This window comes from Apis dorsata, unplaced genomic scaffold (genome assembly GCF_000469605.1).
Source record: "Apis dorsata unplaced genomic scaffold, Apis dorsata 1.3 scaffold_87, whole genome shotgun sequence".
In the NCBI taxonomy this organism is placed as follows: Eukaryota; Metazoa; Arthropoda; class Insecta; order Hymenoptera; family Apidae; genus Apis; species Apis dorsata.
In genome coordinates, this window is record NW_006263385.1 from 620,660 (window position 1) to 633,366 (window position 12,707).

Below are 12,707 nucleotides of genomic sequence, written 5' to 3' on the forward strand. Positions count from 1 at the left end.
TGGAATTTTGACAAGTTCCATTTTGTCGTAATACGATACTTTTTGTACTTTTTGATCGTAAGTTATATTTGATAGATCGATTTTTGAGAAATAAAGAAATATAATAAATAAAAGAATTTCTTCTTACAAATTTATTGACTTATTAACTTATCCAATAAAGAAATCTTTATCTTAACTTTCGTTTTTTACCGCATTATTAACCGTTCGTTCTAGCCATCTTCAAAAAGATGAATATATTTGACGTGTTTTGTAGGTAAAAATGACAGGTAAAAATAACTGTAAGTTGTCGTATAAAATAAATTAATGATGATATAAAAAAAAGGAGAAAAAATATACGAAATAAAAATTCGTATAAAAATAGTAAAAGGAAAATACAAGTAGTAAATTTATTATACAAGAAAATCGTGTCTTAAAATAACCACAAAAATAACTACTGACTGCATAAACATAACTATATATATATACACAACGCTTAAACTTATGATTTATTAGCTATGCTAATGATTATGATAAAATCGTGAAAATTAGGAATGTAACTGAACTTTTGAGATAGTCAAAAGTATTACGTTTTAAATGTTAGAAAGATCGTTCTAAGAATTACAGGAAAGTATTCAGTAAGTAATAAAAATCAACTGCATGAGTGCATCGGAATGTACGTTTGAGTATCCTTTTTTTTTTCCTTTTTTTTTTTTTTTTTATACACAACCTGTTTGTATAAAATAATTTTCTTACGTAAGCTAATCGCTTTTTATCTCTGCTATTTTTATTTTAAATTCGATTCGTCCGCTGTCGCCCAAATTTTTTCCCCCCCCAATTATAATTTAATTTTTATTTTAAACATTTTTGCACGCAGTTTGCATGTAAACTCACCGCTGTTGTTTTGGATTGTTTGTTGCATCCTAGGTCCAGGCGAATGTCCCAGGATATCACCCATTCGAGATCCACTGAGAATCTCACAGTACCATATTTCAGGTACGTACAAATTCGAAATTCTACAAAACCAAATTCCCTCTATTTCGAATGGCTGTGCGACGAATTGCAAGCATCGCGTATGTACACATACACATATATATATATATTTTTAATCTCCATTTATATATATATATTTTTTTTTAATTCGTGAACAAGCATTTTTTCCTTCTTTATTGTTTTTTTTATTATTCCAGACTGTTAAAAAATTCTGCACTATTTGTTCAAGTAATGGATCAGCAAAAATTTCTTTTTCTCTTTTAATAATTATTTTTTTAAAATACTTTGTTAACGAATTTTTGAATCTTTGAATATATGTATACATCTCATTATTGCAATTTAAAAAAGAAAACGTGGTTAATTAATTTTCTTTTTTTCCAACAAAATTTCATTCATCGGATTAAGGATTAAAAATCCACGAACACGACGCAAGTTCAAGTAGTGGCACGGTTTAACAGATTTTACTTGTTGCAACATCAGATAACCCGTTCGCGCCCCGTGCTCCTCCACTCGTGAAATTTGTTCCTTTTTTTTCCCTCCTCATGACCAGTAATTTCATTCACGAAAGCTCCATTGTTGCTTGCTATCTTCGCCGGCCGTTCGTCTCGTGGATTCATCCATCTTGTAGGATCCGTTTATACGACGCATGGTTCGTTGCATCGTGAAATTGCATTGTGCCCCGCTTCACTGGCTCTGCTTTTGCAAATAAAACAAAGAAAAAGAGAAGGGGGTGGGGAGGGAAGGGGAGAGCAACGAATAATCGAGATTTTACTTGGAAAGAAACGCTTACACGTAATGGAATAATTAAAAAAAAAAAGTCGAATCATAGTTGCTTAAAAAAAAAAAAAAGAAGAAAAGTAAAATTATTATTTGTGAGAATTTCATTTCTGATTATTTTTATAATTCTTCCAAAGAGATTTTAATTTTTTTCGATATATATATACTTTTCAAAATTTGATTATGCAATGAAATAGAGATAAATATATTCAAGTAAATATTTTATCAGATCTAAAAATCTTGAATAGTAAAAAAAAAAAAAATTAATCATGATTCAGATTAATTTAACCACGCGAAGGATTAATTTTGAAATAATAACAAAATTGGCAAAAGATGGGATATAGTTATAATTATTTTCGAGCGCAAATTTATCATTCTAATCTTAATTTATTCTTTTGTAGGAGCAAGAGTCGTAGCGTGGATCATGGATTCGCGACGCCTTTCGATTGGGATTCGTCGAAGAACAAAGTCGATCAAGGACGGTTCGAGTCGGTCGACGAGTTCGCAAAGGGTGAGTAACTTCTTTCATTAGAATTCTGGAAATATAAATACGCATAAATATCTAGAAAATTAAAACTTGAATAAATTGATATCAAATGTCAATAATATCCAATAGTATCGAGTATTAAATCAATTAAACCAAATTGAAATGTAATGGAAGGATTAAAGATGAAACAAATGATACGAAAATAAGATCGAATGGACGGTTAAGTGATTGAGAGATTAATAAAAGCAAAATGTGGAAAAATAGGGAAGATTTACACTCGGTTATCTCGAAAACGAAAACTCGGTATTTTCATTTCATTTCGCGTTTATGCACCGCGTAATCGCTTGAATTATCTCCAACGATTAATCTTCGAGTAAACTTTCTTAATCTAAATTCTAATTCATGCAACACACCTGAAATCCTATGTACACTCTGGTTTATAAATATATGGATTCTACTTCTTAACCAACAATTCAAATATACAATATAAATTAGCATTATCCAATTATTCCTTGTTGTTCTATTGAAGATATGCGATCTAGTAATTTAATCGTTTTAAATTCATCAAATAATCAAATAATTTATACCACGTATCAAATATTGGAAATACGGAATCATTTATACTCGAAATTGTTCTGAAAAACATTTATGAAGATACTTTTACCAACTAAATGAAAAAAATAATTAATAATCAAGATGAACAAAAGCTATCCTAAAGAACACGTGGTGAATACGTGGGAATGTAAAAGAAACTTTAACATGTTCTTCATTATTATTATTATTACTATTAACATTAAACGACGATAAAATTAAATACGTAAAATTTAATTCAACGATTTCGTACATAACTTTCGTACAACTGTTACAATTAAGGTATCTCGTCTCGATAAAAAAAAAGAGAGAGAGAGAGAGAGAGAAAGAGAGAAAAGAACAATTTTCACTGTAAAAAAGAAAAGAAGAATGGAGTGAAAGTCGAAAGTGATCCAGTGGCCTGATAAAACGAGCGTTTGTGCTCGAGATTCATCGTGGCTGGGTAGGCCACACACGGAAGTTTCGATCGATCGGCGGAGGAAAGGCTAATCGGAACCAGGCGGCCATCGTGATCGAGAGAAGACGAAGGTCTTCTTCGATCTTGGGCGCTAAGCGTCCCGTATGCAACCTTACTCATTGCGAATTACATTGACTTACTTTTCTTAAAGTGGCACAAATGCCAGGTTTGATCGATCGTTTCGCGCGCGCGCGCGCGCCACCAAGCCTTTAATTGACATTCTTCTCGTGAGATTTATCCGCGCTTCCCGCAGATTTTTACAACGACGACACATGGTGATCACATCTTCGTTGCGAAATTTGAATCGTGAATTTTTTTGTATTGAGAATGTATTATATTTATCGTATTATGTATAGGTTTATCGTGTATTTTATATATAACTTTTTTTCATACGTATGGAAATTTTAATCTTACTTTTATTTATATAAAAAATACACTGATCAAGATTGAACGAAAAGGCGTTGGATATCTTGTTATATTTTTATATACTTTGGTTTTAGTTTTTATCTGTTGATCTTAAATTAAAATCCAATTGAATAATTTTAAATCGGATAAAAATCAAAAATTCAATTTTCTATCTGGCTGGATTTATATCACTGTGATTTTCGATTCTTCGATTGTCTCTTATCAAACTCGAAATAATTTTGCGACAATTTTTTTATTTTTTTGGTTCCATGATATATGTTTAAAAATAAGACTATTGTTATTTTGGTTCTAAATATATATATTTAATTAATATATTTTTTTAAAAATAAATTTTTATGGAAAAACTTACGAGACTTATATTCAGTATAAATATTCTCGTCGATGCTCGTTATTTTTACGGCTGACTTTCGTTCTTACATTATAATATGGTTATTTTTAACACGAGTAACTGGTAACGAGGTAAATTTGTATCGGTTATGTTACCAGCTTTCCATTACAATATTCCGCGAAGAGAATAATGAAGCTCATTTTAATCGAAACATGGAGGTTATTTAGCAGATATATTGGTCGTTGAAAATTAAAATTAAATAAATTTGAAATTTCTTGTTCTTTTTTTTCTTCTTTTTCTTTTCTTTTTTTTTTTTTTTGGAACGAGAAATCTAAGCCAACTTAACTTGATAAAAAAAAAAAAAAGGAAAGGCCAACTTTATCTTGTTAAATTAAATGATATGTTTTTTTTCATTTATATCTTTCAATATAACGATCTATAGTTAAAGGTTACTCTACGTCGATTACGATAAAATAAATTACTTCAAGAAACTACTATCATAGTTAAGAAATTACTTGATTGAATAAAAAGATAGAAATTAATTCATTTATCCTATGTTACCGGAAAACAATAATTAATGAAAAATCCTTCGAACGAATAAAAAATATTGTATAGATATTGATAGTATCTAAGCATCTAAAAATTTTGATACGTATCGAAATGTACATTCTTATTATACTTTTCTGCTGATATGATAGATTCGATATTAATTTTAGAATAAAATTAATCTCACAAATAATCATTATGATAAGAGCGATAGTAACTCCCTTCTTAACTGTATTAACGAAAAATAACAATATCTTTCCAGGTAATCTGAAATGTATTCGTACTGTAACCCCGAAAATTATAGAAATATATCAAGTCATGTATTGCGAAATATATACGATAACAAAATATCTTACATCACAATTTTCACCAGAATGATCCCAATTTTATCATTTAATCCGTATCGAGCAACGGAATAATTTATTACCCCCCGATTACGCATCGCTGAATTATTCATCCACATTGTTGAACATTATTTACGATAAGTCGCCCCCCATAATACGATAGAAAGAGAGAGAGAGAGAGAGACGCTTTTATCTCTCAATTTGCATCCGAGAGAGAGAAGAATTAAACCTCCCATTTTTCCCATTGGTTGCCGTTCGTTTGTTCGCCTCGTTAGTTTTACCAGCAAAAGTATCGATCCTGAATGGATTTAACGTGTTTAAACCCTCCATTCCGGATTTTCGAGCATCGACGAAACGCAATGTTCCGCGTCCTGTGTCGAGTCGAATGGGAAAATCTAGATCACGAGGAATTAGAGGTTAGTTTATCGATTATTATTAATCGCGTATCGAGTCCTCGACGCAACGTGCGTTTAATAATGGTGGCCGGTTCGGTTCATTAAAGCGAGACAGTTTAATCACTTTCTTGTTAAGTTTAATAAGCGATATCGGCCGTGTCATCACGTTTTTTATAATTGTAATATAATATTTTTTTTAATTTTTCTAATTCTCGAAAAAATTAAAACGTTTCGTTAAATTTAACGAAAAATTCGTTCGTATTATTATTTATGATTCGAAATAAATGAAATTAAATAAATTAGATAACAAATTATTTGCATTGATAAAATTGGATTACATATATATCCGAATATATTAAGTCAAAGTTATTCATTTTTCGTCGTAATTGATCTTGTCGAATTCCTGATTGAATCTATCTTCTTCAATCTTTAAAGTCTATTCGAAACTCCATAAATCTGTCAAAAACATCTCTTTCGTTATTCCAATATTTTTTATTTTCCAATAATAAGGATATAAACCTGAGATAGAATTATGACTATCGATTATTGGCACATTATGTTATTAACACATCTTTACTCTAGTTATCTAATTAATTGTCAAATGAAAAAAATTTTTTTACAAACATGTTATCATACATACACACGTCAATTATATTCGTGCACCAATCATCGAAACGATATCCGAGAACGAACTCGAGCCGACGAACGAATGAATGAAAATTCGAAACGAAGCGCATTCGTGATTAACTTTCTCGTAAATCGTTTCGTTAAATCGCCGCGATACGCGGCTCTTAATTCTTCGAAAGAATGGTTGCAAGCAACCATGTTGTAGGCGAGTGATGCAATATCGTTCGAGAGATTACGCGAAAAATTTAAATCCTCCCGTTGCACAAGGGTCGTGGAAGGTGGGACACAGTTTATTAAACGGGAGAATCCGCGTTGGGATTAACCCAAACACACCGCGCACACTTTAATGGGCAGTGTGGATTTGCCGACAATGACAATGAATTCTCGTCCGCTCGCTTGGAAATTTATCTAATTACTCGGGTTAGTGGCGGCCATTCCGCGAGATCGTGCGACGACCGAGGAAAATCTCGTTTCGATATCGTTTCCAAAACGCTTGGCGCATACTCTCGATTAAACCAGTTGAAATTTTGAGAGATGGAAGGGAGAGGAAGAATATAAAATTCTGAATATAAAATTTCGGTGTAGCCTCTTGAAACGAGCTGAAATTTTGAAGGGTGGACGGAGAAGGCGGCTCGAATATAAAATTTGGATGTAGCGCGCCCTTTGCCCAAACGAGCTGAAATTTTGAGGGGTGGACAGAGAAGAATGTAAAATTGAAGTGTAATGTAACCCTTTTGCTCAAACGAGTTGAAATTTTGAGGAAGGGAATATAAAATATTAGCTTCGATTTCTTTATCTCAATTTTTGAAAAAAAAAACTTTGATAGAATATATCGATTGAATTCTACTTGGCAATGTATATCAGTACGGTTTATCTACTGTTTATCTATAAATATCGGAGTAGGTGATGTTCAAAATATATAACGGGTGGGTCAATCAAAAATCTACTTCTTTATGGTTCGTTGGTAGCTCTAGTATTAAACAGTGAAAATGTTTTTGATGTAATGATAGGGTTATGTTTGATATTTATAAGTAAAAGAGTATAATAGTTAAAAAATAATTATATGCATTATTTTGCCGTTTGATCTTTAATGGATGAATTTGAGTTCGATTTGATGAGAATTAACTTTTGACCTCTGATAATATTGAAATAAATTAACCCTCTGATGGATCCTTATACGTATCTTAATAAATAAAATTGAATTTGAAACAGAGTCGTGTTTTTTCTTTGAAAGCAAATAAATATGATAATTTTCGAGATTCGAGATTTTATAATTTAATAAATTTTATCGATCGTGGTTTAAATTCGAATTTTAATTAAGGTAAATTAAATTAAATTAATTGAAGCTCAAATCAAGTTAATTTAATTAATATTCATTCGTTCAATTTGAATCGAGTTTCGTAATTAAATTAATTAATATTCGATTCATATTGATTTAAATTGAACTTGAATGAGTTAGACTAGATTAATTTAAATATATTTCCATATATTTCGTAACAAACTTGAAACATTTGTCAAAAGACTCTAAAAACAATAATGCATTCTATTACGCAAGATATGAGATATTCCTGAAATTTCATCTTACTTTACAACAGAAATAAAGTAATTTAAGTCACGTGAATATTCAAGTTCGTTAAGTGAGTCTATTATATACCGCTTAAAACAAGTTTTATATATTTATAATTATAAAAGAAATATCGATTTTTATCAATTGATCATTTTTACCATTTCAAAAGACAAAAGTAGATAAATAGGAAAGAAAATCAAGAAAAAAAGATTTTGAGGATAATGAAATATAATTAAAATCGTGTTTCGTTAATTATTGTCTCAAATTTCAAGAATTAAATTCGAAATTGAAAAGTTGAAACATGCTACCACAGTTTCACTTGTATTACAGATTAAACTATGCTTTTGATGAAATACTTCGTTTAATTCGATTACAGGAAGTTGATTGTTCGTGAATTATCGATTCGAAGATTGTCGAGATCAAACGTTGACATATAATTAAAATTATATTTATAAAATTCTGATGAATTTTGTTTCGAAATATAAGAAAAATGTAGAAAAAAATTTTATATCTGTATAAAATTGAAGTACATCGCAAATTCGTGTTTCGAGAAGCATGAAGTTGGCTAGTGATTTTTGTTATTAATTATCAAGTTTCTATTATCAACAATGTTGAGTTTCAAAAAACTATCACCAAAGTTTCGAAATGTGAAATAAATCGCGAATAAATTAATTTTCCAATAGAAACGCTTGTAAAAAGAAATCGATGTCAGTAGATAAGATAAAAACAGAACAGGTGAAAGTAAGATAAAGAAAAGTTAGAATTGAAAGATAATTAACATGGAAAGAAGTTAATAAAATAAAAAGAGATACATTGAATGCGAAAAATGAAAAAAGATAATTTAAAGGAGACACAAAATATTAAAAGAATTAAACTAAAAAAAATATTTATGAATGAGATCTTGCTTGTAAATCAGTCACGTTTACAATATACTTGATTATTCATAGTTCAGCGAATCAATGTTTATAGACTTGAGATTTAACATCCTGACGTTGTTTAATAACTTGATACATTGTTGCTTATCCAACTGATTAATGAGAATCGATGATAATGTTTCAAATGAAACTAGGTTCATTTTACGTTCGTGTTCTTAAATATATATATATATTTGAAACGTCAATCGAATATTTCTTAGAAGCTATTAATGTAATTTATTTCATGGTAAGAATACAAAAATTTTACAAAATTTAATTAATTTTCATTATTTTATGCAAATGTTAAAACTATTTTTATATCTAATTTTTATTTAGCTTAATTTTCTATTTCGTGAACAAGATAATTTGTATTTACACAAATAAAACAAATTATAGATAGAAATTAATTACTATTGGATTGGATAGTAATTAAAAAAAATTGGATATAGATATTGATGTAATTGTTTTTAAATTAAAAACACATTATTTATTATGAATGAAAATTATTTATGAGATCTATCGTTTTTTTGTCCCTATAATTTATAATCAACATTCCACTCTTGCAACTACTAAAGTCACATATAAAGCTTCTTTGTCATAACCTAACTTATTACTGATAAATATCATTAAGATACACATGAACCTTTTGATATCAAGTGACATTAAACCGATCGATTCGCTGTCCAAAATTGGTTTAACGTAAACACTTCTTAATAAGCGGAACAGATGCCGATAAAAGACATACATTGAAATTAAATAATCGCGCCAAAGGTGACGTGATGGCAACATGGCTGTGAGATTGTCAGTCGACCGTGAAACTCGCGTGAGTAATCGCGATTGTCGTTTCTCCTAACCAACATGTCTTCGCAGACATATATTTCGATGGATTTTGTCAGTTATTTTCAATTTTTCCATATAATTATAGCATCTATTACATATATCAATATTCAAAATGTAAAGTGTAATTAATATATTATAGAATCAACGTGTAACAGTGTAGTGACAACGACGTAAAAATTTCGAATCGTAGTGTATTAGCGTCGTTCAATGATAATCATCGTATCACCTTGAATTCACAGAGTAATATGTGTTATGTACTCACAAAATGTAAAAAATAATGTGTAAAATATTCGTCCAGTCAATTTGTTTTCTTCTTTTCGATATTTATATTTATATTTGTTTAAATATTACTGTGATTCTTTGACTTGTGGAACGTTTAAAAATAGACGTAATATTTCCAGTATTTTCGATTACAATTTTCAACACTTTAATAGACACAATCATATTAATTACTTTTGTATTTTTCCTCTATGTTATCTCGCTATATACGTATTCATAGTTAAAAGAAGGTGATAAAATTAAGTGTATCGAGAATAGGTTAGAATTTACGATTGACAATTTTTCAGTGTATTTAGGATTACTTCGATTAATGCAAAATTAAGAATATCATGTATAGGTTAGAATCTTTTAAATTTCATGCTATATCTTAGGAGTAATATTCTAAGCCTCTGAGAAAAGAAACTTGATTATTTGAATTGATTCTGATTCGTAAGGACATATCAATCTTGATTCGATCATGAACTGTGATGTTTATTTTTCTTTCTTATTATTTTTGACTTGGATATAAGTAATACATTTGCAATTTAAGAAACATATACTAGAGTAATCTGTAGAATCAAATTTGATCTGACCCACCTAAATGATCACCCACGTTCATCTCGAATAAAGTTAATATGTTAGACCTTGTCAAATAATAATTTCTGTATTCTTAAACTTGAAAGCAGTTCTTGAATTCTATTGGCTATATTGAAAAACAAAAATTCGTCATTGGCTAATCCCTTTCACTTCCCCCTCTTCTTTATCTCTTTGAATGATTTGAAGGAAATAACCTTCTTTTCCCAGGTAAAATTATATCTTCCAAATTTAGGAACAATTGCATTCATTCAAAAAAAATCTTTGTTAATTTCTCAATTCATTCAAAATTACTTTTCATAATATAAATAATTATATTATTTATTATTTAAAATGTGTTATTTTCAGTATATTTTTCTTTTTTCTCCAACTAAATTAGGTTAGGAAATTATTATATATAATTTCATATTATCTTTACCATTAAATTAGATAAGGAATTTTATCCGAAAATGAAAAAATATTTCGATAAATTGTGATTAACTATTCTTTTTTCTTCTGGTTCTAAATTTTTCTACGACGTAGTTAGTAACCAAAGTAGCGAAATACGAGAAAGTCGACTCAGCTCTTGATACATATTATTCGAAGAATGTACTCTTAACGCTTACGTTTAATAAGAGATTAAAAGTTATTAATCGCGATAAATATTCATTAATATATATAGAAACAGATAATACACTTGTGGATTATTATTGTGTAACAAAGACTTTTATAGAAACATTAAAATATAAAAATAGAAATGTCAAAATTGTTCAATTATTTTTAACCAAGTAATTTTCTTTTTTAATTAATTTTCATCTTGACATTTTCTAACATTTTTTCTGATATTTATCAATCTTATCTATTATTAAATTTATTCTTTAAAAAGAATGAAAATAATATTGAACCAATATTATTATAGATAAAACTTTTATCTTCCTATTTTTTTCAGAGTTTTTTTTTTCATCAGAAATATTAGTCCATAAATGAACACATATCAATATTTAATATTTATTCAAATTTTAAGATTTATATTTTCGAATCGAAAAATTCGAATCAATAATTCTAACTCAAAATGAAAAGTATGAAATCGTAAATATAATTTCAGGATTAATTTGTTTTTATTTTTTGATCGAACTCTTTTTCCTTAACTTCCTAGTTATTTATTCGATTCGTAAAGACTCGAGAAGCATCCTAAGAGCGAGTCAATGTCGACCGGAGGTCTCAAGGCTGACCCACACGAAACACGAGCACCATTCGTGCTAGAAAGTCAGTGGCGTTCCGTTTCGCGTTCCGGTTACCAGCGGAACCTTCATTTTCTAAATCGTCGATTCAAATTCACCAATTTCTTCTTCGAACATTTGAGTATAATATTATCTTCTTGTCAATTCGTATTCTTGTGTTGATCTAATCGATTAATGTACACGTTCAGAGAAACGGATGTGACGAATTCGATGTTAAAATTTTAAAAGAGTTCAGAGTAGCAATTGTGTTCATTTCTTGAACTTTTAACCACTTAATATCAATATCTTATCAATTTATCATATATTCTAGTGTTTAATTAATTAATGTACAAAGGACAAGTAAAAGATTACTTTAAATTTTAATTTTAAATTATGTGAAATAGTATATTCTTGATCATCTAACATTAATTTCTTATCATTTTATCATCTTCTAATCTTATTATATATATTTAGATAGCAATAGATATAATTTCAAATTTCAGAATAAAGAAGCCGTTGTATTCAATTTTTGAAATTTTATCTTAATACCAACTTAATATCAACTTCTTGTCAATTTATCATTTATTATTTATCAATCAATTGATATTATCAATCAGTTCTACGCTCAAAGACAATATGATATTTTTATATAATCAATATCGAGTTCATCAATTCCTTCAAATAATTATATTCAAATATCCATCCGATATTCAATTTTTTATCGATTCACCATTATATTTATCTTATAATGTTAACTTAAATAAATTGATATGGTGTACAGATAAAATTCGATAAAATATGTAAAAAAAAATATGAGATTAAATAAGGAAGTTTAACAAGATTACACACATCTTAACCATGAAGTTTGTTGAATTATTGATTATTAGAAATATACTAAGAAACAAGAAATTATACATGTGTATAAAAGATTGAAGAAAAATATGAGGAAAAGTTCAGTTGGAAGTGACGATTCGATCATGTCCTTCTCGTCGTGGGAATTATTGGACTACGAGCCGAGCAAAATTTACATCTACGAGAAGAAATACCGCGACTATGTCGTGTACTTCTCCATGACCGGCAGCTCTCCCTGCCCGAACTACAGAAGCTTCGAACACAGTTCTCTTGGAAGCACAGGTATATTTGTAAGAAACATTCGTAAGACATTTAAGTAAGAAACGAGCAATGTGATCACGTGCGCAATGATCGATGTTTTACACTCCAGGTATATATAGATTCGAAACAGGCGTGAAATTAAGTTTATTGATAACAAGCTTAAGAATTGTTGGTCGGAAAATTAAAAATTTGCACAGAGGATATTTTATCGAATCGACGATTAATCATTCGGAGATCAAACGAATCAATTCCTTTTTTTTTTTTTTTTTTTTGAA

At 29.1% G+C, this 12,707-nt stretch overlaps 1 protein-coding gene across 22 annotated transcripts in view; it reads left to right on the forward strand.

Moving 5' to 3' along the window:
* LOC102672923 (TLD domain-containing protein 2) overlaps positions 1-12,707 on the forward strand; it is a 194,062-nt gene that overhangs the window by 126,606 nt on the left and 54,749 nt on the right. For 14 of the 22 annotated variants that reach the window (XM_031508465.1, XM_006611362.2, XM_006611359.2 and 11 more), the window contains 2 exons: positions 904-972; positions 2,148-2,257. In XM_031508465.1, the coding sequence (XP_031364325.1) occupies positions 914-972; positions 2,148-2,257 (169 nt within the window). In that variant the 5' untranslated portion in view covers positions 904-913. Of the gene's footprint in view, positions 1-903; positions 973-2,147; positions 2,258-12,228; positions 12,454-12,707 lie in introns of those variants that run through there. The other 8 variants (XM_006611364.2, XM_006611365.2, XM_006611360.2 and 5 more) reach the window with 2 other exon arrangements.